General features: G+C 32.3%; 1 protein-coding gene across 1 annotated transcript in view; it reads left to right on the forward strand.

Annotated features, from left to right (window-relative positions):
- The window catches only part of LOC128998534 (CXXC-type zinc finger protein 1-like), a 42,976-nt gene that overhangs the window by 12,262 nt on the left and 5,094 nt on the right, over positions 1-25,620 (forward strand). Inside the window, exons 6-10 of the mRNA XM_054424705.1 lie at positions 6,807-7,028; positions 8,406-8,543; positions 14,478-14,636; positions 18,712-18,870; positions 22,267-22,404. Coding sequence (XP_054280680.1) covers positions 6,807-7,028; positions 8,406-8,543; positions 14,478-14,636; positions 18,712-18,870; positions 22,267-22,404 — 816 coding nt within the window. The remainder of the gene's footprint in view (positions 1-6,806; positions 7,029-8,405; positions 8,544-14,477; positions 14,637-18,711; positions 18,871-22,266; positions 22,405-25,620) is intronic.

A 25,620-nucleotide genomic window follows, 5' to 3' on the forward strand; every position in this document is an offset into this window, starting at 1 on the left:
GGCAAGGATTAGGAGCAATCCCACAAAAGGGGGTACAAGTTGTTTAGGGACACCCTGTATAAAAACAAGACATTGCTCTATTTGATAAATCAAAATGTTCAACAATATTTAATGTTAGTTTTGCATATTTGGTCGGCATTACAATTTTACAATTAGAAAATAGACTATTTTAGAGGATTAAACTGTAATATTGTGAGAAAATAGTTGATTGAGTTTAAAATGCTGTCACAGAAAGTCAGTATTTTAAGGGAAGTAGACACTTATCTTAATTAACAATGCATGTAATGATCCCAAGATCTCAAATTGATTAAATATTCAGGTAATTATATGTTTGAACAACATTTACTTGATACAAATTTATATTATGTGCATGGATGTTTGTTTGGTTTTTCATATGGTAGACCTATTGTATAACTTGAAATTTGTAGTGATCACCTAATTTGACTGGCTTGAAGTAATACTGTCTGGAAACATATAAATTATACCAATAAATATAATTAAATGAACGATTAATATAAGATTCCAAACTTACTAATATTATAGGGTTTTAAAAATACTGTATGTTTAATTGTTTATAAAGCATATAAAGTGGACTAATTCATTTAAGATTTGCCCACTTTTATCTGCACTTTTGTTTAAACAATAGAAAACGGCAAATACATAATAATATTTAAGCACATCAACAACTAAACCTATCCCAACAAAAATGGTTGTTAGATTTGTTTTTAGTTTTGGATTCACCCATACTATTGTTAGTGTAGGCCTACTTGAACTGTTTAGTTTGGCTTCTCGCAGCTTCACTAGCTAGCATCAGTGTAATGGCTATTGATAAGCTGAACAATTTTTTTAATTAATGGGCCATTTGTCCTAAGATAAGGGCTCTCTCATACTGTTAGATCAGTGAGTGCAGTTTGTGAATCATCACGGCACTCATGAATTCTCTTACATCTGTAAGTCTTAGTTTTTATATTAACAGATGTAATTTTACAAGGAATTGGTGTTGATGAATGGAATCACTCCATTTTACAACGATAACTGATCAATCTGCTTGTTTGGTTTTGTCTTAAGTGTTGTAGGTCTGATTCTAGAGTTAAGGTGTGAATTCAATTCAATTCAATTAAATTTATTTCTTCAATACAAACACAATGACAAAGGGCATTATAAAACTAAGCTTCATAAGCCTCATAAAAGGCTTGTCCGTAGCATTTCTTGGTTATAAATTAAATTATATTATTTCATAATTTATTAGTTTTTCCTTCCTAAACAGTAACAAAGCTTGAACCAACAAACTAAACAACTACATAACATGAGTGTTAACATATAAAGTTGAAACATAAAATAGTTGAGCAAAGAAAAACAGTAACAAAATAGATATAAGTAATAATATTTTACCTAAAACTTCTTAACATGAGTATAACAAGTTTTAAAATTTAAATATCAACAGTAACAAAGAATTAAAATGACTATAAAGATTAATCATGATATTCAATTATAATTTAGATTTTGAACAAAAACAGACAAAAATAAGCAAAAGAGTTTTTGAATTCTCTACTATTCAAATAAATAAAGATTTTTCAACAATTTATTAGTTTTTACCTCTTTTAGACTTTGTGACAAATTATTGAATAGTGTTGGTACCAAATAACTCTTTGTTCGTTTTGTATACTTATTTCTTATACTAGGAACAAAAAAAATTCCTTCCTGGAGTTATATCTATGGACATTTTTTGTTCAGAACTTATCTGAATAGTAATAATCAACAAATAAGCAAACAGTTTTTCTACTGGCAGAACACCTGTCAACTGATAACACAGCTTTGGAAATTCATTTACAATAGCAGAATCAAGCTTAGTGATTATCTTTAATATTCTTGTTTGGACAGTCTGCAGTTTCTGTAATTCTGATATTGAGGCATTTCCCCAAGATCTTAATTCATATCTAAGAAGTGACTCGCACATAGTTGCATAAATAACTTTTAATGTCTTAAATGGTAAGTAATCTTGTAAGTGGTACAGTTTTGAGGCACATGCTTGAAGTTTATCTTTTATATAAAGTATATATGACCATCCCAATTTAAATTATGATCTACAAATTATTCTTAGATATTTAAAGCTGTCGACTGCTTCCAATGCCTGACATTCACATTTTTCTTTTAAGTATGCTGGTTCAAACAAATTAAATACTGCACGAATATTAAGAACAGGTACAGGGTAAGGATCATAAATTTAAAATAATGATGTCACTATCCCGAATGTAAACATTTAACATTGCTTAAATGGAGCTGTCAAACCATATGTTAATGTAATTTCATTAGTATAGGATTCTTTCAGTTACTTGTTTTAGTCCAAGAATTTTAGGGGTAAAAATGTGATTCGACCTAACAAATTCGGACTAAGTGGAAACATTGCATAGTTGTTAAGTAAGCCTAAATAAAGAACATTTCAAAAGTCCCCATAAATTCCAGCTGTGCTTTAGCCGCCATCTTGGAAAATGGCAGCCAATTTGAACTTTTTGACAATATTTCACAAACTATTGGTACTGTATTAGAGAATTTTTGTAAATACAGCAGTTAAAGAACATCTAAAAATACATTTTTTATATTACAAGGTTTGCTCTATCTCTAAACGTTATTGAGATAAATAATAAAAATAGTATTAAATTTAAAATTCCCATGTTATTCTTATGAAGGAAAAGGAAATTATTGCAGTTTGCGTATTTATGGATATATTTTGATCAAACTTATTTTATTACTACTATTTTATTTACTATTTTATTATATACTAAGCTAAAGATATTTAACATAAATACAGTAGCCTACACACTTTATAACTCTCTCCATAGCAGTAAACCTAGTACTCGTTAAATTTAAAGTTATGGGGATTCTATCTTACATTTTTAGGAAATATTTGAGTAAAAATCCAGACAGGCAAATGGAAATTCATTTTTAGACATATTAAGATATATGATTCAATAAAAGCAAAACAAAGAATCTTTAATGTTTCTATTGAGCAAAATTTTGACATTCTATTAATAGCATGGATACCAGAAGTAATTTTGTTGACTACCTGGTCAACATGCTTATTCCATGTAAGATTTTTGTCTACAATTAATCGTAAAAACCTTGTTGTGGTGATTTCATCCAATTTATTATTTTGAAATTGAATTACAGGCTGTACAATTTGTTTTATTTTTCCTGTTGTAAAAACCATAAAATTACTTTTGCTTAAATTTAACAAGAGCTGATGGGAATTAAAAAAAAATATTTAATATATTTAAGTATCAATCAATCAATCAATAAAATCTTTATTCAAAACGTACAGATAAATCGTACATGAATGCGTCATTATGTTATTTTTAAATAACATAAAGGAATATATTACATAAAGTTAAAAGATTTGTATACTAGCAGTTTTTAGATAAAATAATACATTGCTTAAGTTAGATAAAATAAATACATTACTTAAAGTTAAAAAAATCATCCAGACTATAAAAAGAATTTCCTATTAAAAATTGTTTCAGTTTCTTTTTAAATTTAATTGTGCATTGCTCCTTCCTTATGCTATCTGGGAGTTGATGGATAAATTTAATGCCAATATACTGAGGACTTTGCTTATATTTTTCTTTTTTATGATTTTTAATTGTGAAATTTTGTTTGTATCTAGTATTGTAACTGTGGATATCCTGTTGTCGCTCTAATTTTGATTCATTATTTTTTACATAAAGAATTGTTTTATAGATATATAAACACGGAACTGTTAAAATTTCCAAATCTTTGAAATATTTTCTTAAAGAATTTTTGCTATAGGTTCTTTCTAAATTTAGGATGTGTCTAATAGCTTCCATTTGTAATAATAAAATTCTTTTTTAAATTTTGATTACTCGTACCCCCATAAATTTCAATGCCATAAGTTATATGGGAGTGAATGTGGGCATAGTAAACTGTTTTAAGGGTTTGTACATTGCAAAAAGGTTGAAGTCTATTAATTATAAAGATTCCAGAACTTATTTTCTTACAAACATGATCAACATGTTTGGACCAGGTTAATGTTTTATCAACTATAAGACCTAAAAACTTGGTGTTATTCTCAAAGTTATTAAAAATTTCATTGTTTTTTGAGTTTTTACAAGAAAATTTAACCAAAGTAGTTTTGTTCTTATTTAGTAAAAGATTTTTATTATTGAGGAAAGTGTTTACTATTGAAATGGCATTTTCTATTTTGGATTCTATACTGTTTGTATTCTTGTCATGTATTGACATACTGATGTCGTCTGCATGTAAACATAGTTTGGTATTCTGGATTTTATTAGTTAGGTGTTCCTGCATACCTCCCAGATAACACAAGAATAGGAACGGTCCAAGAACCGATCCTTGAGGAACCGAGTATTGTACCTGCCTTAACTTAGATTTTATATTGTACAAATTTTGCTTCTCAACAAATCTAACACTGACATACTGTTGCCTTTCTTCCAAATAAGACCTTATCCAGTTTAATTGTTTACCATCAATACCATAATTTTTAAGCTTATTTATTAAGGTAGGATGGTGAACACTATCAAAGGCTTTAGACATGTCTAAAAAAGCACGAATAATACAGTTATCTTTATCCAAATTCTCTAAAATATCTTCAATAAAAGATATCAATGCTGTTATGGTGGACTTTTCTTTTCTATAACCATGTTGATCTTGGTCCAACATATTATTATTTTCAAAATAATCTATCAATTGATAAAGCATACTTTTTTCAAAAAGTTTAGAGAGTGATGGTTGTATAGCTAACGGCCTATAATTCGAGGCATCCTTATGTTTCCCTTTTTTAAAAACAGGAATAATCTTAGAAATTTTTAATTGAGTAGGATAAATGCCAGTTGTTAGGGATGAGTTGATTACATGTATCAATGGCTTTAACAGTACTGATTTTGCTTCTTTTAAAATTTTGATAGGTATTTCATCATATCCTGATGACCACTTTGGTTTCAACGAATCAATCAATTTATTAAGTATCTGCTCATCTATTGTTCTGCATCTGAACTTGGTTTCTGAATATTACTTCTATTATATATATATTACTATCAGAACAATGATTTCCTAAATTTGATAAAGATGAATTGCGGATTTTAAAAGTGACATCATCAGGATATTGATATTCGTGGATATAGGAAATAATATGAAGATTCTATAATCATTGCAGTATCAACCTAGGTAATAATGAAATATAAAATCTTGTAGCAGGGTGTCCAGCCAACCTGGAAACCGTGAATTTGATGACCGGGAAAAGCAAAAGATATGTAAAGTTTGCAAGAAATGATCACGGATGTTGCTGCGACCGTAAGAAATGATCTCGGACTTTGCCGCGATTGTAAGAAACCACCACGTGTGTTGCCGTGATCTTGAGAAATTATCACAGACTTTGCCGCTATCGTGTGAGATGCTCACGACGTTTCAGCAATTCTAGTGCAAGTATCTCATGATCGCAAGTAATGATATCAGTCTTTGCTGCGATGGTGGGAAATTATTACAGATTGTATTTGCGATCGCAGGAAATAAACAAAGTGTTGACGCAACCCCGGATGTCTGACATCACTGGATATCATCACGGACGTTGCCACGACTGCGTAAATCATCTCATATCTTATTGCGATCGTAAGATATGATCACTGATGTAACAGGAATCTTGGGGTATTATCTCGTAATTTGCCATGTTTGCGTATGATGCTTAAAACTTTATCATTCCAGCGTTAACATTCTAGAACCTATTGTTATTGTTACCTTGTACTTGCAGTATTTTTTAGAAGTCAAGCAAATTAACATGAAGAATAGATTTTTACAGAAATATCTCCGTTGTATTTGATCACATTTGAATTTGTGTTCTTGGTTTGAGACTTAAGTTTTTTAGGATTAGGATTTCAGAAATTAAAGCCCTGTCTTATACTAATATCATAATGAACTGAAACCAAAAACCAGACTTAAGTCTGAATAATTTTATTAGAATTCAAACTTAAGATAACAATAGCATTGTTCGAGGCGAAACAGGTATATTTCTTGTAATCGGATGGTTATCAGCCAGTCTAATTCTTATTCCTGATGTTACGTTTAAATGATTTTTTTAGATTCTTGGTTAATTTTTCGGTCAGTATACAATTAAAAGATGCATGGATGCTAATTTTGATTGTAATTTTTTATTTTTTGGGTACAGTTTAGTCATCTAAACTTTCCTTTCTTTTTCTCCTAGAAATTTTGAATTTTGAACCTGGAAAACCTGACATTGTCCTTGAATTTTATATTTATGGAACGCTAAACACCCTCAATATAAAATTTATATTGAATATCACTACAGAATAATTATTCAGGAACAAAAATATATATCTATTGTGCCATGATAGTCATATCTGTGTGATCTGCCATAACCCTGTGCTGGAGAAGACCTACTCTGTCCCCGATCTCCTCACTGACAATAACAGAAAGTAAGAAGAGTTCATGGTGTTTTTCTAAATATCTGGCTGATTTTTACTTGTTCCTTGAGGTTATCTGGATAATTGACGATCTTGATAATTGAACTTCTGTAGGCCTACTCACTTGAAAAAGACTTTCTCAATGAAAAATATTTTCTCACTTTTAAATTTCTTTTGGCTTGTGCTTCTGAGATCAATACACAAAGGTATTTAACCGCTTGCCTTTGAGAGTGAGACGCTTATCTTTACCATGCCATGTCATTATAGCATTATAGAATATTTTGAAACACAATTTTAATATGTGATGTTATTGTGGATGTACTTGCCTATTGACAAATTCTTGTAATGTGTTGTCAGAAGGGCAATGTGATGGGACGGAGAGGTCGCAAGACTACTGCCGGGGTTGCTACAGAGAGTAAGAAGACTCAGTCAGACTCTGATGTAGAGTATGTACACAGCACAAAGGTGATTGGTCCCATGCAGTGCTATGGGCCTAACTGTACCCGCCAGAACCGACCCAACAGCAAGTATTGTAGCAATGAGTGTGGTCGTCTCCTAGCCACCAACCGCATCTATCAGGTGAGCGGATGGAAAAGTTAAATGTTTATCCATGGTATAGTTTGTTCAGTTCTTTTAGTTATTTTGTTCTTTATCCTGTTTAAAATTAATTACAGCTGATGATTTTTAAATTATTCATTATACTGTACAAATAAACATTATTCTATTGTGGTTCTTCTTGTTAACATGGCTTACTCATTTTTCTCTCATAATTTTCATTTATTACACACAAACATTTAATTAAATAACTTTTTGATCAGTATCCTATGTGTTATTAAATTACTTGAAAGCAAAAAAAATAGTCAATAATTTTATAACACAATAACACTTATAATAATATATTTAGTATTTACACTTATACTGTTTACTCACAAGACGATAAATACATATAAAATATGTTAAGCTCATATCATGGTTGTGTGTCATTCGCCTATTGGGTCTGATGATGGTTGGAGTGTCTAATCGAAATCGATCACCACTTACCATCTTTTATATGTATTTACTGTCTTGTAGGTAAACCGTATAAGTGAAAATAATATATTATTACAAGTGTTGTTTGACATCTTTTTTGTGCTTTCAAATAGTTAATTAATCAGCCTTTATGTACTATTGGATGGTTTTGACGGGGAAGTTTTATATTTTTGTAATTCCTACATGTACTTTGTTTGAGACTAACAACATTTTATTTTAATAAATATTTTTAAAATGGATAAAAGAATCACATTTACCTTAGACTCGGAAAATCAAACTGGGTTTAATTGGGGTGCTTCATTGCCTCACCCTGTGGTACACATTCTGACCATGAGCATCAAATAGTAAAACCCCTCATCCAACGGCTCTCAACGGCCTTCTTGGGGCCGAGCCCCTGTCCGGATAACATTTTGGCCGGATAAACCAAACTATTATTAAAACGATAATTTTTCTCTAATAACAACTTGTGATGTGTTAAATGTAGTGTTTAAGTCTGTTTTTAGAATCTACTAGTTTAAGTAAGTAGTGGATATATGAACAGGAAACAGACAATCCGTGAGAACGCTCAAGTAATGGAGACTACGTTAGTACGTGTACAGCCAGGGGAAATATTTTTGGTATTGATTTCGGGATGGGACTGGATAAACCGAGGACCTGAAATTCTGAGGCCGAATATGAGGGGTTCTATTGTACATCCTAAAACTTATACTAATGTTTCTTACACACTCTTATTAATAATCAAGATCAACCAACATCAACTCAAGATGGACTTGCAGTCTAGTCAACAGAATTATTCCTCCTACCATATTTTCTTCGTCCCATCTATTTTTTACACATTCTAAACTGACACTTCCCACATTCAATATCCAAATATAGATAATGTTAGTTTGTTTGCAGAAAAGTACTGATTCATGTTTCCATGTGTAGGTACTGCCTCAACGGATACAGGAGTGGGCCGTGACTCCTAGCATAGCGGAGACTATGAACAGACAACAGTTGGATACTATACGCAAGCAGCAATGGGAAGTCAAGAATATATTGCAAGAACTAGACAAACGCCATTTGGTTAGTATTAGTGATGGGTCGGTACCACTTTTTCAAAGTCAGTACCGGTACCGGTTCCTAGCCAAAATCGATTCTCGGTTCTCGGTTCCAGTGCCATCGGTACCTTATTTTAATTTTTTAGGGTAGGCTACTTAATTTTCCAATTTTAAAACATGATATCTATACAGAATTTTAATTTTACAGTATTTTGCATTAGTATAGGTTGGTACAAAACTTAAGGGATTTAAAAAAAACTTATTTGAACAACAACAACAAAAACAAAAACACTTAAATAGCCAAACACATTCAAATAAAAATAACATATAATTAGGGATGGTCAAGTCTCGAAATTTCGGGAAATTTTCGGGAAATTTTAAATCTCGTTACACGAGACGAGATTTCTTTTTGGCCGAGATTTTTATCGAGACGAGAATTAAAAAAAAAAAAATAAAAAAAAAAAAATAAAAACTCCTGCAGAAAGTCAATGCAATACCCGCAATACAGGAGCGTGTTGTAGTTGCGTTTCCTTTGCGAAGGCGTTCTTATTTAAATAATTCTTCAAATGTAAATATTACTTTAATTATTTTAATTACATTTGAGAAGTTTTGTTAAGTGTTAGCAGTGTAAGGAATGTTTTATTACTATAAAAAAAGTCAAAACAAGTAACTATTTTATAAAAATTAATATTTTATTTTATGATTTATTTTATTTTAGGATAAGTTGAACTCTATCCTAACTGATATCACTATGTTTCCTAATCGTAGGCATTTTTAATAATTTAGGCGTGATTAATAAAAAAATGTTATGCTGATGTTTTTTAATAAAGGATTGTAAATATTCTTGCCTATTATCATTATTTTTGTATTTAAACAGTCATCTAACAATGTTACAAAATCAGGTAAAAATTCCGAACGTGCATTTCCCGTTGTGTATGAGAAGGGAAATCCCGTCTCGATCTCGTCTCGAAATTTTATAAGAAATAAAAAATCTCGTCTCGTCTCGTCTCGAACTAAAAATCCAATCTCGTCCATCCCTACATATAATGTAGCAGAAGCGTTAACAATATTTGATGAATTGGTGATGGTTGATGAATTGGTGGTTGATACCAAAATTTATCGATTCTCGATACCGATACCTAAAAAACATTCTCAATACCAGTACCATTTTTTAAATAGTTTTACCAAGTTTTCTGAATGGATTGGTTATACTACAACAACCCCTGTCTTTATGTCTTTCTATTAATATTTTTGAGGTACGCTATTACGGTGTTTTTCAAGTAAAAAAATGCAATGAAACATTCTAACTAGCCAATTTCCAAGTGTAAACCTTTTTATCACATCAAAACAATTAAATATCACAATGCACAGAAATTTATGAGCTTTCAAATGAGATACATTATCATATGGATAACTATATATATCAGTGAATAAAATGTGTTTTACGACTGCGACTATTATAGTTGCTCTGCCACGAACACGTTAAAATTGGTTTTTTTGTTGTAAGATCATATCTAATTATACCCAAATTATTTTTGCACCATAATATGAAAAATTTCTTCCTTATTGCAGTGGTACCACTCATTTCTTTGTAGACATGAAATATATCTTGTTATGATTTTTTGAAACATACCATTTTTGGCAGTTTTGTGACGTGTACATGGTACAACTAACTTTGCTCAAAATTTTTGTTCACTTTATTACTCAATTATAGTGATCCCTTTGTGAGATCAAGTTCATCTATGCAACAAAGACTAAGTTTAGATCGTATTTTCCTAACAGTATAAAACTTATTCCATTTTACAATTGTTTTTAACCATTAATTTGGAGTAAACTAGTGATGAGTCGGTACCACTTTTTCAATGTCGGTACCAGTACTGGTTCTTAGCCAAAATTGATTCTCGGTTTTAGTACCATTGGTACCTCATTTTAAATTAGGCTACTTAATTGTTTTATTTTTGAAACAAAATACATTTCACTATTTTAATTTTAAAACTGATTATTTTTCATTAGTGTAGGTTCGTTAAGAAAATAAAACGTTGGCCTAAGCATATTTTCCAATATTATGGTACAAAAAACATGATCTCACAACACAACAACAAAAACCAATCAATCTATTTTTACTTGTTCGTGAAGTAGTAGAGCGACTATAATAGTCACAGTTTTAAAACACGTTTTATTCACTGAAATATATAATTATCCATATGTAGGCCAGTAAAATTAGTTAAAAAAATCTGGAAATCGTTTTAATCCTTTTGTTTTGTATAGAAGTAAAAGGATTTGAAGTTTGTCCCATTTTTCCAGGTGAGCTTCTGACCTGGGACCACAAAAACCTTGAAATTTAGGGTTATTTTTTAGTTTTTTACTAAAACGTCAAAGAACCGTCCAGCCTACAGAAAAACACATAATAAAAGAATTGTAGAGTATAAAATTCCGCATCCATTGAGTATCTGGTGATGAAAATCGAACCGATATTAAGTTATTTAATAGTAATTTAAATAAAGTTATTTTATTAAGAAATATTTAACATTGCATATTTAACATTTATATTTCTTCTAGAAAATGGATTCCAAGTACATTATTATTTACAAAGTAATTAATACAAATTACAAATACCCTCGCCGCAGCAAACCTACAGACTAAGTGATTTTCCATTTACCTGGCTGGATTTATACTAAAATATTCCCTAAAAATTGTCAGATTTATTTCCTATTTAATTATCATTAATTTTAGTGAGTACTTAGGTTTGCTGCAACAGGGAAGGTATTGAGATGTGTTTTTTATTGCAATGTCAATAGCTTAGTATTAAATAAAGAAATTTTCCAAATTTGGTTGAAATATATCCATAAACAAGCAAACTTCAACAGTTTATTTATCCTCCATAAGAGTAACATGGTAATTTAAATTTAATTTTTTTTTATTATCCCCGTAACCGTTGGGCATACAACAACGCTTCAATATACAAATAAATTATTTATTTTTTTATGCTCTACAAAATGGTTTGGAGAGGAATTATGAAATTGTGTGCTTTTTGGGTCTATACATTTTTACCATATAAAACCCCCCATAAACCCCCGCTCCCATAGTACGATTATGATGGTTCGTAAACTCGTTCGAATAAATGTAGGTTTACACGTTTGTACAAAATTTCATCAAAATCTGATCATTTTTGCTCGAGTTATCGCGCTAACGGACATATATAACATACATAAATAATTAGGTAAATATTTATACATATTCAAACGGATGGTGTTTTTGGCTTCTGGGGACCCTAAAACGAAAAAGTAAATCGGTTCCGGGTCTAGGTCTTACCATGAGACCTGCAGTAATTGCTCATTCGCTATATGGGAAATTCGCTAAAATCTTATAAGATTTTTTTGTCTCTTTCGTGGTAAATCCGGAACTGCAGGTCTAACTGCCTCCTCCTCTGTACGGGCATCATAGCTTATTTGTGGTTTTTCTTTTTCTGATGGATTGGTGCAAGAAACACCCAGAGTTGTAAGAGGCATGTTTTTTTTTTAAGTAAGTTCCGTTTTTAAATTTCTCCGTTCCAGAGCTGCGATTGGCATTTTGGACATTTGCGCTATGTATGTGCATCTACTGGCAAGCCTGCACCGGAAATTCGGCAAAAATCGGCCGTGTTTACATACGGCTTCGAGCATTCAAAATGTTGCCGCCAATTGAGGCTGCCGCCGACTGTGAAGTGCGTGCTGTAATTAGGGTTTTAACTGCTAATGGCGTGAATGCCATTAAAAGTCATCTAAAGACTTATCAAGTGTATGGCGAGAACATTATGAGTGACGGAATGTTACACGAGTGGGTAAGGGCATTTAAAGACGGCCCCACTAACGTTCACGATGAGCAATGCAGTGGGTGGTGCAGGCTTGCCAATAGATGCACATACACAGCGCAAATGTCCAAAATCGCAGCGCTGGAACGGAGAACTTAAAAAACATTCCTCATACATTTGACTCCGTTCTTCCAACAAGTGCAACCACTTTTACATCCTTTTGCACACTTACATGAGATATTGTTAAGAAGATCTTGTGGTGCAGCTTCAACACTTGTTGGATTTGGAAGTATCCCATGCGGAGTCAAATATACAACACTCTAAAGGCGTTTCTTGCACCAACCCACCAGGCAAAGAAAACCCAAAAATAAGCTATGAGACGCGCACAGAGGAGGAGGAAGTTAGACCTGCAATTCATGATTCACGACAAAAGAGACAAAAAAAGTCAGTTTTTTTAATTCGTATTAATTACTTTGTAAATAATAATGTACTTAGAATCCATTTTCTAGAAGTAATATAAATGTTAAATATGAAATGTTCAATGATCCGATTTTGATGAAATTTGGTACGAACGTGTAAAACTACATTTATTCTAATAAGTTCACGAACCATCATAATCGTACTATGGGAGAGGGGGTTTATGGGGGGCTTTATAGGGTAAATATTGATTTTTCCCTTTTTTGACCCAAAAAGCAAAAAATTTTACTATTTTTCTCCAAACGATTATGTAGAGCTTAAAAAATAAATAATTTATTTGTATATTGAAGCGTTGTTGTATGCCCAACGGTTACGGGGATTATAAAAAAAAAATGTAAATTTAAACTACCATGCAATTCTTATGGAGGATAAACAAACTGTTGAAGTTTGCTTGTTTATGGATATATTTCAACCAAATTTGGAAATTTTCTTTATTTAATACTAAGCTATCGACATTGCAATAAAAAACACATCTCAATATCTTCCCTGTTGCAGCAAACCTAAGTACTCACTAAAATTAATGTTAATCAAATAGGAAATAAGTCTGACAATTTTTAGGGAATATTTTAGTATAAATCCAGCCAGGTAAATGGAAAATCCCTTAGTCTGTAGGTTTGCTGCGGCAAGGGTATTTGTAATTCGTATTAATTACTTTGTAAACAATAATGTACTTGGAATCCATTTTCTAGAAGAAATATAAATGCAATGTTCAATATTTCTTAATAAAATAACTTTATTTAAATTACTATAAATAACTTAATATCGGTTCGATTTTCATCACCAGATACTCAATGGATGCGGAATTCTATACTCTACAATTCTTTTATTATGTGTTTTTCTGTAGGCTGGACGGTTCTTTGACGTTTTAGTAAAAAACTAAAAAATAACCCTAAATTTCAAGGTTTTTGTGGTCCCAGGTCAGAAGCTCACCTGGAAAAATGGGACAAACTTCAAATCCTTTTACTTCTATACAAAACAAAAGGATTAAAACGATTTCCAGCTTTCCGAGAATTATTTCCGGGCAAAAACCTATTTTTACTGGCCTATATGATAAAGTGTCTCATTAAAAAGTCCATGAAATTCTGTGCATTGTGGTAATAAATTGTTTTAGATTGCACCACTGGTGCTGAAGTTATCAGCTGTTACTTTGTGAATATTTGTCTGAGTAACTAACCTGAATCTCTGTTGACCAACAACTAACAAGTTTTGGTGTGATTTTACTTTGTATCAGAGTTTACGTCGTAATTATAAGTTGTACAAATATTATACAGTAAATTCTTTACAATTTTATACATATGTATTGGGGTAGAGTTTCTAAAAGCCTCAATCGTCAATTTGAATCGTCATTCATGAAAAAATAGTTTTTTTTATAAACATCAAAGTGTGGGGAATATACTTTTTACACAATGATAAACACAAAAAATATTTATCATAATAATTATTCTCCTGTTTAGTGTCCTCGAATCCAGGTTATTCTTTTTTGCTCTACAGATAAAAAGTAATACTGTAGCCGCAACTCATCTAGTGAAAACAGCCAATTTTGCTTCAATATAACCAAAAGATTGTTATATATTCAGAAATATTTCAATGTTATCGTTAATTCATAATACAAACAACTTTTTTATATTGGGGGGCGAATCAGAGAATAATTTCATTAGTTAAGTTTAGCTGATTATCAATATATTCTTACAGGAGCTAGATGCTATCCTAGAGAGAGCTAAGAATGCGCTGATAGAAGAAAACGAAGAGGAGACAGAAGAAGAAGGAGAAATGAGTATGTATTGTATTACCTGTGGACACGAGATCCATTCACGCACTGCCATCAAACATATGGAGAAATGCTTCAACAAGGTAGGTTCAGAAACATACTAAATGAAGAAGCAAAATGATAATAGCGTATGCCTCAAATTTGGGTACAGCGGCCCAAGTTTTTCAGCAATGCGCGAAAAGCGTGGAATGATGCTTTTATGTTCTGTGACAAAGTCATAAAAATTTGACTTAAATACATCACACCATAATAAAAGGGCTGTTCAGCTGGTCAGTGCAGGCCTCGCCAAGCAGGAGGCTGAAAAAGCCAAGCAGCAAATGGAGGCAAGAAGAAGGGGGCTTCTCAAACCCGACAATCGCGATTTGCCCAACAAGATCGCCTTACTGCATAGTTACTCTGCTACGCTAGGCTGGTTTGAGCTTAAGTACACTGTCGTTGAAGTCGGATGATCTTGAGTCTACTTTGCTACTGTTAATGGTCAATGGAGGTGGTAATAACTCCTCCACTGTTGGAACGATTCATTTTGATCAATGCGACCAACTCATTGCCAAGGGCTTGGTAGCTCCTACCTTCGGATCTTCAGAAGACTGTCCATGTTTGGCCGTATTTGGCTGTCAAAAGTAGCTGTGAGAGCAATCTAGTGATAAATGTAGATTCCTCCTTAGATAATAGCTTACATCTGTCTTTAAACTAGGATATTCTGATAACTAAATGCCTGCTTAACTACAGTAGAACCCTGGTTAACCGAAATAAAGAGGGGAGAGCCGTTTCGGATAACCAATTTTTCGGTTAAAAAATTTTTTGGTTTACCCGTCATATGCTAAAAACAGCCTATGTATTACCATGGTGAGTTAGAAAATAAATTTAAAACATTGTCTATATAACACAGTATTTTATTTTAGCTACAGAAATTTAACAATGGGTTAGAAAATACTTTAAACTAAACAACTGAAGTTACTAAAGCATTGGTATTACTTATATTTTAGCCCTGTATTATTTCATGGAGCCGTTTCGGTTAACCCAGGATTTGGTTAACCTGAATTCGGTTAGCCGGGGTTCTACAAACATCAACAAACAACAAATTAATTGTTGAGATTTGTGTGGTCTTTTCTTATATTACAATTATAAGGGTATAAAAGCTCAGTCACGATGTCCAGCCGACTCCGAAGCCACAAAACCCGGGAATTGTAAGTGAATTTTGATGACGGGCTAAAATCTGTGAATTGTGCGTGAGTTTGTAAATAACCGGGAAATTTAAATGTTTGAATAATTGCTAAAATCTTCCTGAAATCGCCGGTTTTTTGTTTGTTTTGCATATTTGAAAATAAGGATCCCAGGAAACTATCACGAATAATAGACGTTGCCCCAGTTGCAAAAAATATGTTGGGAGTTGCCGCGATGACAAGAAATCAACACGGATGTTACCTCGATCGCTGGAAATCATATTGGATTTTGTCGCGATCACTGAAACTCACCATAAATGTTGCCGCAATTGCAGGAAATCATCAAGGATTTTACTGTGATTGCAAAGAATCGTCACCGATATTGATGCAATTGGGGGAAATCATCCAAATTTTTCCTTGACAGAAAAATAAGATCACTGATTTTGCTGCTAGATGAACCACTTAAGGGGAATGTACATCTGGATTAATTTAAAAATTAACTTAGATTCATGTCAATTGTAATTTTGCACACTCAAGGGCCGTTTATCATGCTTATATCAAATTATAAGCATGTATTGAGGTATTGTATCAGTATGATCTCATGGGGTCAGGCTACTGGAGTCAAGTAGATATTGAGGTTACAAAATTCAGGATATAGCCTGCAAGCTGTTAACTGCTAAATGAAAATCATTTCTAAGATCAAATAGGCGATCACCTAATTGGCAGAGCCTTTTATTCAATTGTAGATTGTCTTAACATCTTTAGCTTAGAATCATTCAATTTCGTTAATTTAGATTATCTTCATGTTTTCTATTTTAGTTTATATTAGGATATTTTAATTAATACATTGCATATATTCTTTACGTACCACCACATGTAAAGAATGGTATGTGCAAATAAAATATATCTATGTCCATGACTATGTCTATGAAACAACTGATTCCAGCACTGTTTGAGTTGTTGACAAATTCTATGTTTTTGTCCAATTGATTTTCATTAATTGAGACAGTCTTGCTTGAAACACTCCTTCAGGGAAGGAGGCACAATCTCATCTCCTGAGTCCTCCTCAGGTGTTATTTCATTTTCTGCTATTGCAGTGTTTTTACCACAAAACAAACACAAAATTGTACATAAATATCACCAAAATGTGAACATCCAAATTGAATCTGTCGAAGCTTGTTCCTCTTCTTAGTATCGGCTTAGAGATGACTAAGAAGGAGGGAGATGACTAAGGAGAGAGGACAAGAGATAGGATGAACTACTATTGGATTTCACATTCTTCAGTGAGGAAGTTCTTCAAGAGCTTTTAAAGCTGCTAAGCCTTTGACAATGAGTTGATAGTGAGGATCAAAAGGGATCGTGCTAACTGCAAAGGAATTATCACCACCCCCCCTGACTTTAACAGCAGCAAAGAAGACTCCAGATCGGCCGACTTCTAAGACGGTGTATTCATGCTCAAACCAGCCTAGCGTAGTACAGTAACTCTGAAGTTTGGCGATATTGTTGGGCAAATCGCTGTCCGGCTTGAGAAGCTAACTTCTTCTTGCCTCCATGTTATCATCCACCGTGTCAGGCAGAGGGATTTCAAGAAGAGAAGATGCTGAGTCTTGGTATTTTATACAAGTAAAGCCTGTTGCGAGACAATCCTCTCCACTTGTAGAATACAGTAATAACAAGTTGTTTGAATTTAACTGCTGCTGCTTTGCCTTATCTGCCTGTTGCTTGGCAAGACCTGAACCTAACGGCGGCCATAATTTAATTACTTAAAATATGTTTTAGCGTTCCATGTTCCAACTCAGTTAAAGAGCGATATAACACAGTGATGTGTTTCGGGACTTGTAACAAGTGGTAGTTGCATGTGCTAAGATATCTAAATTAGAATGAATAAGACAAATGTAGTCTATTATAAGTATGCAAGGTGTAAAATGGTTCTGTGATTTATGGTTGAGTCGTGTTGTTGTTGAGCCAGTGAACAACTCCTGGAACAGCTCTGCCAATGACTCTATATCATGATCTAGTTCATCTTTTGAGAATTACTTAGAAAACTAATATATGTGTAAACTACATGTCACATGGCAGTGATATTAGTGTCAAAAGTATAGCTATGTCCAAAACTGTAGTAGACTTGACAATGAGAATAATAAAGTTATTAAATTATTTTTTAACAAATTGATTCAAAGGAACACTTTTGATTCCGAAAAAGCTGGCACTTGACCTAGTGCGGGCAGCGTAGGTGGAAGGAGGGTGGAGGGAGGTAGGGACCGGAATGCAAATATTTCCGCTGCCTCACAGGGTTGACTCCCCAGGATTCCCTTGTATTATGTACTTGAGTGCCTTCATATGGGTAGCAAGGTCAGTAGATGCAACCTGATACTAGATACTAACTAACTAGATACTAGTAGCGATCGGCCAAGTGCCAGCTTAGATGTCACGAGCTGTACTATGACGCGAAAGTAGTTAGGAATAAATTTTCTGGGCCATTAAATTTTTTTGTGAGTGAAGATTTTTTTAATTGAGTAAAGTTAGTAGTTTAGTTTTTAGGTTTTTGGTAAGCAGTAATTTTCATTTGACAGTTGATTTTTATTTAGACAAATTAATTTAAAAACACATTAATATTTCCTACTTAGCTTTTTTACTAGTTCAAACAATTAATAATAATATTTTTTCAAAATAAAACAAATCATCTATATTACAAATCAGATGTAAATAAACATTTGGTATGTCCAGTTTCATAGATTTGCCACGGTGTGTGTACAATACAAAACATAAATCCAATGAAATTTAGAGATAATTAGTCTGGAAGGTACCTGACCACTAATGTAGGCCTAAACATTTTTTTACATAAGATGACTAACAATAATTAAATAGGGTTATTTATGGGGGGCAAAAAAATTTGGGGAAACTGTGTATTTATTTATTCAAAACTATTTTTATATCCAAATTATTTGGTTTAATTTTTAGTCTGTCTAAGGTTTTTTAATCATTTCTTTTACAGTACGAAAGCCAGGCTTCTTTTGGGTCAATATACAAGACAAGGATTGAAGGCAACAATATGTTTTGTGACTTTTACAACCCTGCCAACCGCACTTACTGTAAACGCCTGCGAGTACTTTGTCCTGAACACTGCAAGGATCCCAAAGTCAGCAATACAGAGGTAAGAAATTACAACAATAAGCAATAGTTTAGGTGAATGGTATGCTCCCGAAGGGAATGAATGCACTTTAAACAATATATGTTATTAACAATATATGTTATATGTTATTAATCTATTTATAGTAGGTTAAAGCCACAGGGAAGGAGGATTTGGGTCATTTGGGTAACAAACAATTTATTAAATGAATGATAGAAGACTTGGGTTTAGGATTAAAATTGTAATGTACAGTAGTGATCGTCAAAACCAGAAATTTTGAATCTCAAAACCGAAACCGAAACTTTAAAAAATCGAATCCCGAATCTCGAATCTCAAAACCTAAACGCGAAACTATTTTACTTAGCTGGTTACAAAGGTCAAACAACATAAAATGTTTAAAATGTTAAGTATGCAATCAAAACTGAAAGAAATCGACTCCTGACATAATATAACATAAATACAGTATGTGAATGTGCCTGATAATAGTGATAATCTTAAAACCCAATGCAACATAATTTTTCATAAACAACAAAAAACAATTAAACTTCTAACACCAACATAAACATGAATATTAGATTAATTAGAACATTTAGTGGTCAATATTTCTTTGCGTTTAGTAAATATTGATGTGAACTAGGGATGGACGAGATTGGATTTTTAGTTCGAGACGAGACGAGACGAGATTTTTTATTTCTCATAAAATTTCGAGACGAGATCGAGACGGGATTTCCCTTCTCATACACAACGGGAAATGCACGTTCAAAATTTTTACCTGATTTTGTAACATCGTTAGATGACTGTTTAAATACAAAAATAATGATAATAGGCAAGAATATTTACAATTTTTTAAAACATCAGCATAACATTTTTTTATTAATCACGCCTAACTTATTAAAAATGCCTACGATTAGGAAACATAGTGATATCAGTTAGGATAGAGTTCAACTTATCTTAAAATAAAATAAATCATAAAATAAAATCAATATTAGTTTTTATAAAATAGATACTTGTTTTGACTTTTTATAGTAATAAAACATTCCTCACACTGCTTACACTTAACAAAACTTCTCAAATGTTATTAAAGTAATATTATTAAAATAATTAAAGTAATATTTACATTTAAAGAATTAATTAAATAAGAACGCCTTCGCAAAGGAAACGCAACTACAAAACGCTCCTGTATTGCGGGTATTGCATTGACTTTCTGCAGGCGTTTTTAATTTTTTTTTTCTCGTCTCGATAAAAATCTCGGCCAAAAAGAAATCTCGTCTCGTGTAACGAGATTTAAAATTTCCCGAAATTTCGAGACTTGACCATCCCTATGTGAAACTGAATTGTACCAGTTATAGTATTAAAGATACCTTTTGAAGTTCAGAATAAAATTTACTTGTTTCATTAGGTAGGCTACTCTTAATGGTGATGTTTGCTCCGTTTCTACCAGCATGATTAAAAACAACATTGAAAACAATAACAATGGCACAAAAAAATTTCATTAGTTTAAAAAATAAAACTGCAAAAATCTTCAATTTCGAAACTTTTGAATCTCGAAACTTGGTGATCGAATCTCAAAACCGAAACTTTTCCTAAGTTTTGATGGTTTTGAGATTCGGTTTTGACACATCACCAATGTACAGAAATTTCACTTACTCGACAATTTGTGGACCCAGACTCCAGAGGTTGTTGATTTATCTAGAACATTGAAATGTTTAATGGGTTTCAATAAATGAATACATAATAGAGTAATTTTACATATAAATTTAATACTTACATGTGTTTTTTTTTTCATATTGAGTAAACAATCTTTATAGAAATGTGGAATATTTAACAATCAAAACTTGAAAAGTCTAACAGGATTAGTAAGACAAAGACTAAGTAAGACTATATGAGCCTCCTGTCAGCTGTTGTCTGTCGAGTTACCTGGTGTCGAGTTTAGCGAGGTTTTACTTAATTTAATTGTCAACATTATGAATTTCAAAAACACTCAAAAGTATATTTGTAAATTTAATGTTACTGAAGTATTGTTGTAACAGTAGGAATCATTAGCACACAAACTAGTAATATGCTATTGACTGTAGTAAGCCTAATTTATTTTAATAAAAAAAAAATAAAAAACCTACACTAATATGTGACAGATACATACAGCTTGTGTGAAAAAGTTCTCATATCAGATAAGAAGTTTAAGCTGTACAATGCTATGTTATTTATAGAGAAATGTATTAAACTTTCAAAGGTAACATCTCGAAAACTGTTTACAAAAAAATCTGAGAAAAGTTAAACAAGAATACTGTGGACACTCAGAACATTTAGTTTTACAAAGATTACTGTTTTTTTATTTGCCTCTATTTAATTAGTCTGTAATCAATGTCGAGCAGTTATATTTTCTTAGAATTTTTCCAAAGAAAGCTGTTTAAATCAAATCAGAGATAGTATGTTGCCCAGTTGATCTGCTTCCAGATAATAGAGGTTCTACAGTATTTAAATTATTTAGCTTGTCTACACAATCGTGATATACAGGGTGTCCCGGAACTCTCTACCAATATTTTAGGGCATTTTTCCTGGGTTGTTTACATACCTAAATATCATATTTAAATTGTCCGGAAGTCCTTAGTTACTCACACAGCCGCCATTTTGTTTTTTTAAGTTATTAATTTTTTCTAAGGAATGGTTAAACATACGAAATTGAAACTTTGCACAAACATTTATGACAACTAGACAAAGCTACCAAAAAAATTATGACGATTTTTAAAATTCATAAAACAAAATGGCGGCCATTTTAAATTTTGTTTCTTAAATAACTCAAAAACTGTTTATTTTAAAAATATTTTACAAGAATAACTTTTTTAAGGCAATTTTATTACAAATCAATTAACACCTTAATTTTGAAGATTGGACAAGTATTAACTGAGATATGGTAGTTTTACTGATACGTAACCGCTGGAGGTTAGTTGCAGCGCATGCTAAAAGCGGTCACGTATCACTAAAACTACCATATCTCAGTTAATACTTGTCCAATCTTCAAAATTAAGGTGTCAATCGATTTGAAATAAAATTGCCTTAAAAAAGTTATTCTTAAGAAATCTTTGTAAAATCAACAGTTTTCGAGTTATTTAAGAAACAAAATTTAAAATGGCCGCCATTTTGTTTTATGAATTTTAAAAATCGTCATAATTTTTTGGTAGCTTTGTCTAGTTGTCATAAATGTTTGTGCAAAGTTTCAATTTCGTATGTTTAACCATTCCTTAGAAAAAAATTAATAACTTAAAAAAACAAAATGGCGGCTGTGTGAGTAACTAAGGACTTCCGGACAATTTAAATATGATATTTAGGTATGTTAACTAACCAAAAACAATGCCCTAAAATATTGGTAGAGAGTTCCGGGACACCCTGTATAATTAGGTCATGTTCTCATCATGTGCGCAGGTTTGTGGCTGCCCTTTGGTCACAAATGTTTTTGATCTCACCGGAGAGTTTTGTCGACAAGCGAAGAAGTCCTGCCTCAAGCACTATTGTTGGGAAAAATTAAGACGAGCTGAAGTTGATATGGAACGAGTCCGGCAGGTGAGTTTTTCAGATTCATCATCCTTGTAGCATGTCTCTGTCTGACATGTATCGATTGTTTTTCTTGACAATTACATCAACTTGTTATTCTACCAACTTCAAACCTGTTTTAACAAAATATTAAAATATATTTGAAAAGTAATTAGCCACAGACTATATAACCATAGATAAAACATACTCCCTTAGTAGATTAGTCATCCTAATGGAACAGCTGAAGCCAATTTGATTGTTAGTTCTGTACGTCCAACTACATAGGTTATGTTTTGTTTACAATTTGTTTCTTGTTATTGCAGTCATTTAAAACCTCATTTAACCTAATAAAACGATATAATCATAAACAATAACTGGTCTCCTAGTTATATAACCAAACAGTAAAGCAAAAATCATGAAAATAACCCTAAAATAATAGAAACAAAATGTTGTCTACACTAGCGATCAGTGTGGACGTACATGAACTAGACGCAAAAAACAAGCTTCAAAATTTACAATGGGATGAGGAGTCTACTTGTGTTGCTTCGTCTATGATATAACCAAAGAGTAAAACACACATCAAATTTACTTTTAAATGGTTTACGATACTTAATCAGACCTACAAGGTGTCAAGTAGTCACCTCATTTTGTCAAGGACATTGACATAAGCGAGCATGACCGGGCTGAAGTATAGTCTAGACAGCAATCAAGAATTACTATATTGCAATAATCTTAAACAATTTTAAGTATAATACAGTAATCCAGAGGCTAAACAGCTATATGAAAATTAAATTTACCGTCAAATAAGAAAGAAATATACAGGGTGGCTGAAAAGTAACTTGCGCCCCCCTTAACTTTTGAACCATTTGAGATATTTGAAATCAGTTTGCGGCAACCTACTTAGATATGAGGGGCTACAATAATTATGGTCAATTTTGAAAATTTTGCCCTTAGGGGTAGTGGGGGTAGGGGGTAGCTCAACATTTTCAAATGACAAGTATAGTCGAGTTTGGTATCATTTTACAGGTCTTGACGAAACATAAACATTGACATAAAGAAAACCAAAATCGGCTCACTAATAACAAAATGGCGCCCTAAAACGTTTCAAATCCAAATAACCATGAGGGTGGCAAACAAATTAACTTGCACCCTCTTTAACTTTTTACCTATTCGAGATATTTAAAATCGGTTTGCGGCAACTTGTTTGGATATGAAGGGCGACAATAATTATGGTAAGTTTTGAAAATGTTGCCCTTAGGGGTAGCGGGGGTAGGGGGTAGCTCAAAATTTTCAAACAGCAAGTATAGTCAAGTTTGGTATCATATTGTAGGTCTTGACAAAACATAACAATTAACATAAAGAAAATAGAAATCGGACCATTAATAACAAAATGGCAGCTAAAAATGATTGAGACAATAGTTATTTAAAGTAATTTTGAACTGGCATTTTGTTATTATTATTATTATTATTGTTATTACCCCTAAGGGCAAAATTTTCAAAATTGACCATAATTATTGTAGCCTCTCATATCTAAGAAGGTTGCCGCAAACCGATTTCAAATATCTCGAATGGTTGAACAGTTAAGGGGGGGTGCAAGTTACATTTTTGAGCCACCCTGTATATAAATATTAAATATTGACTATGCTTAGCAGACATCAAAGAGGCATAAAATCCTGCCATCAAATTTGGCCTTAAGATAAAATCGGTAACAGTACGTTTTTGTATACAAACACATAGAATCACTAATGGTAAATATTAAAATGGTCTGATTAGACAAGCCGAAAACCTGATGGAAGTTAAGTCTAAACTGTAGGTGGCCAGTAAAGTTGTTATTAAAGATAATTTCATTTAATTTCATTTTCAATAATCTATCACCAAGGTAATATTATTTTGTGATGTTCGCTGTAAACGGAAGACGTGATAAGCGGGACAGTTATTTTATTCGTTCATTTAAAAAGTTCAGATTACTAAATTAATAGGGTATTCTGAGTAATATATCACCACGGTAATAGATGACACTTCAGTAATAGTATTACCGTATTACTTTAAATAATGCCAACCTCTAGTTTGTAAAGAAAAAAAGAAAAAAGGAAAAGGGTTTCCCCTTTCTACTACTTTTATATATTTAAATATTGTATTTAAATATATTTACTCCTTGCAATGCTCTTTAATGAATTCTTTACAAATGTTGGTTGCCCCTAGGTTGGAAGAACTCTAGAAAATAAAAATATCAGACAGAGCTTTTGGCAGTGGAAGTTTGATGTTATAAAAAATATGTGTGGGCCCTGCAAAATATAAACATTCCCCAAAGGTCCTTAGGGGACGCCCTTGGTACTGTTATGGTTCTTCCAAAAATGTAATACCTTTAATGAGAGCAATTTACCAGTCTTAATTCTACACTGAATTTACTTGCTCACTACTACACTAGTGTTTAGTGTTGCACTTAAAAGGTGAATCTTTTGTAGTGGCTTATGATTTACTGAATTACCTTTTGTTTACCAATTAGATACTATTGCATATACTGAATTTCCAAGGTTATTGAGAACTAAAAAGTGAGTAACAATTTGATTTATTAAGCAGTATTTAAGATTTACAATGATTTCGGTTTGACAATTTCTGATTGTGTGATGTAATATAAAATATGACCGTGAGTGATACAATCAGACTGAATTGTTTTGTTTGAGAACGTTGAATGGATTTATCAAAGGGGAATATTTGGCGCGGTTTCACACCGATCTCGAAGGTGTCAACGGAGGAGTGGTTTTTTAATTTAATTTGAGATGACCAGTGCCAAGCAAGTCCTGTTCGTTGGCCAACGATGTAAATATGAAGGTCGATTCTCGAAGGTCAACTGATTAAACAGTATTGCGTTTAATCGTAATAATATATACTGGAACGTCGCTTATTGTTTTATGGCTAATTTGGCACTTTGGCGGTTCATCTATATGCAAACTGGCATAGCCTCCGATAACACTTCCGGATTCAGCCGAACCAGCTACCTAATCCCTCCTTTGATATTAATTGATTCCCCCAAATTTAAATACTGATTGTGACACTCTTTGACGAATTGTACCTTTAATAATGACTCTGTGCAAAATTCAAATACTATATAAAAATATTACAAAGCAACTCTGAATTACCCTATAAAAACATTTTCATCTATTTATTCTTAATGCTATTGTATTACCACAGTCTAATAAATAAAGAGGATTGTTACAATATGAATGGATATGAAAATCAGCGAAT

Source organism: Macrosteles quadrilineatus, unplaced genomic scaffold (assembly GCF_028750875.1).
Source record: "Macrosteles quadrilineatus isolate MER2022 unplaced genomic scaffold, UCM_ALF_1.0 Scaffold_7__1_contigs__length_78375512, whole genome shotgun sequence".
Taxonomy (NCBI): Eukaryota; Metazoa; Arthropoda; class Insecta; order Hemiptera; family Cicadellidae; genus Macrosteles; species Macrosteles quadrilineatus.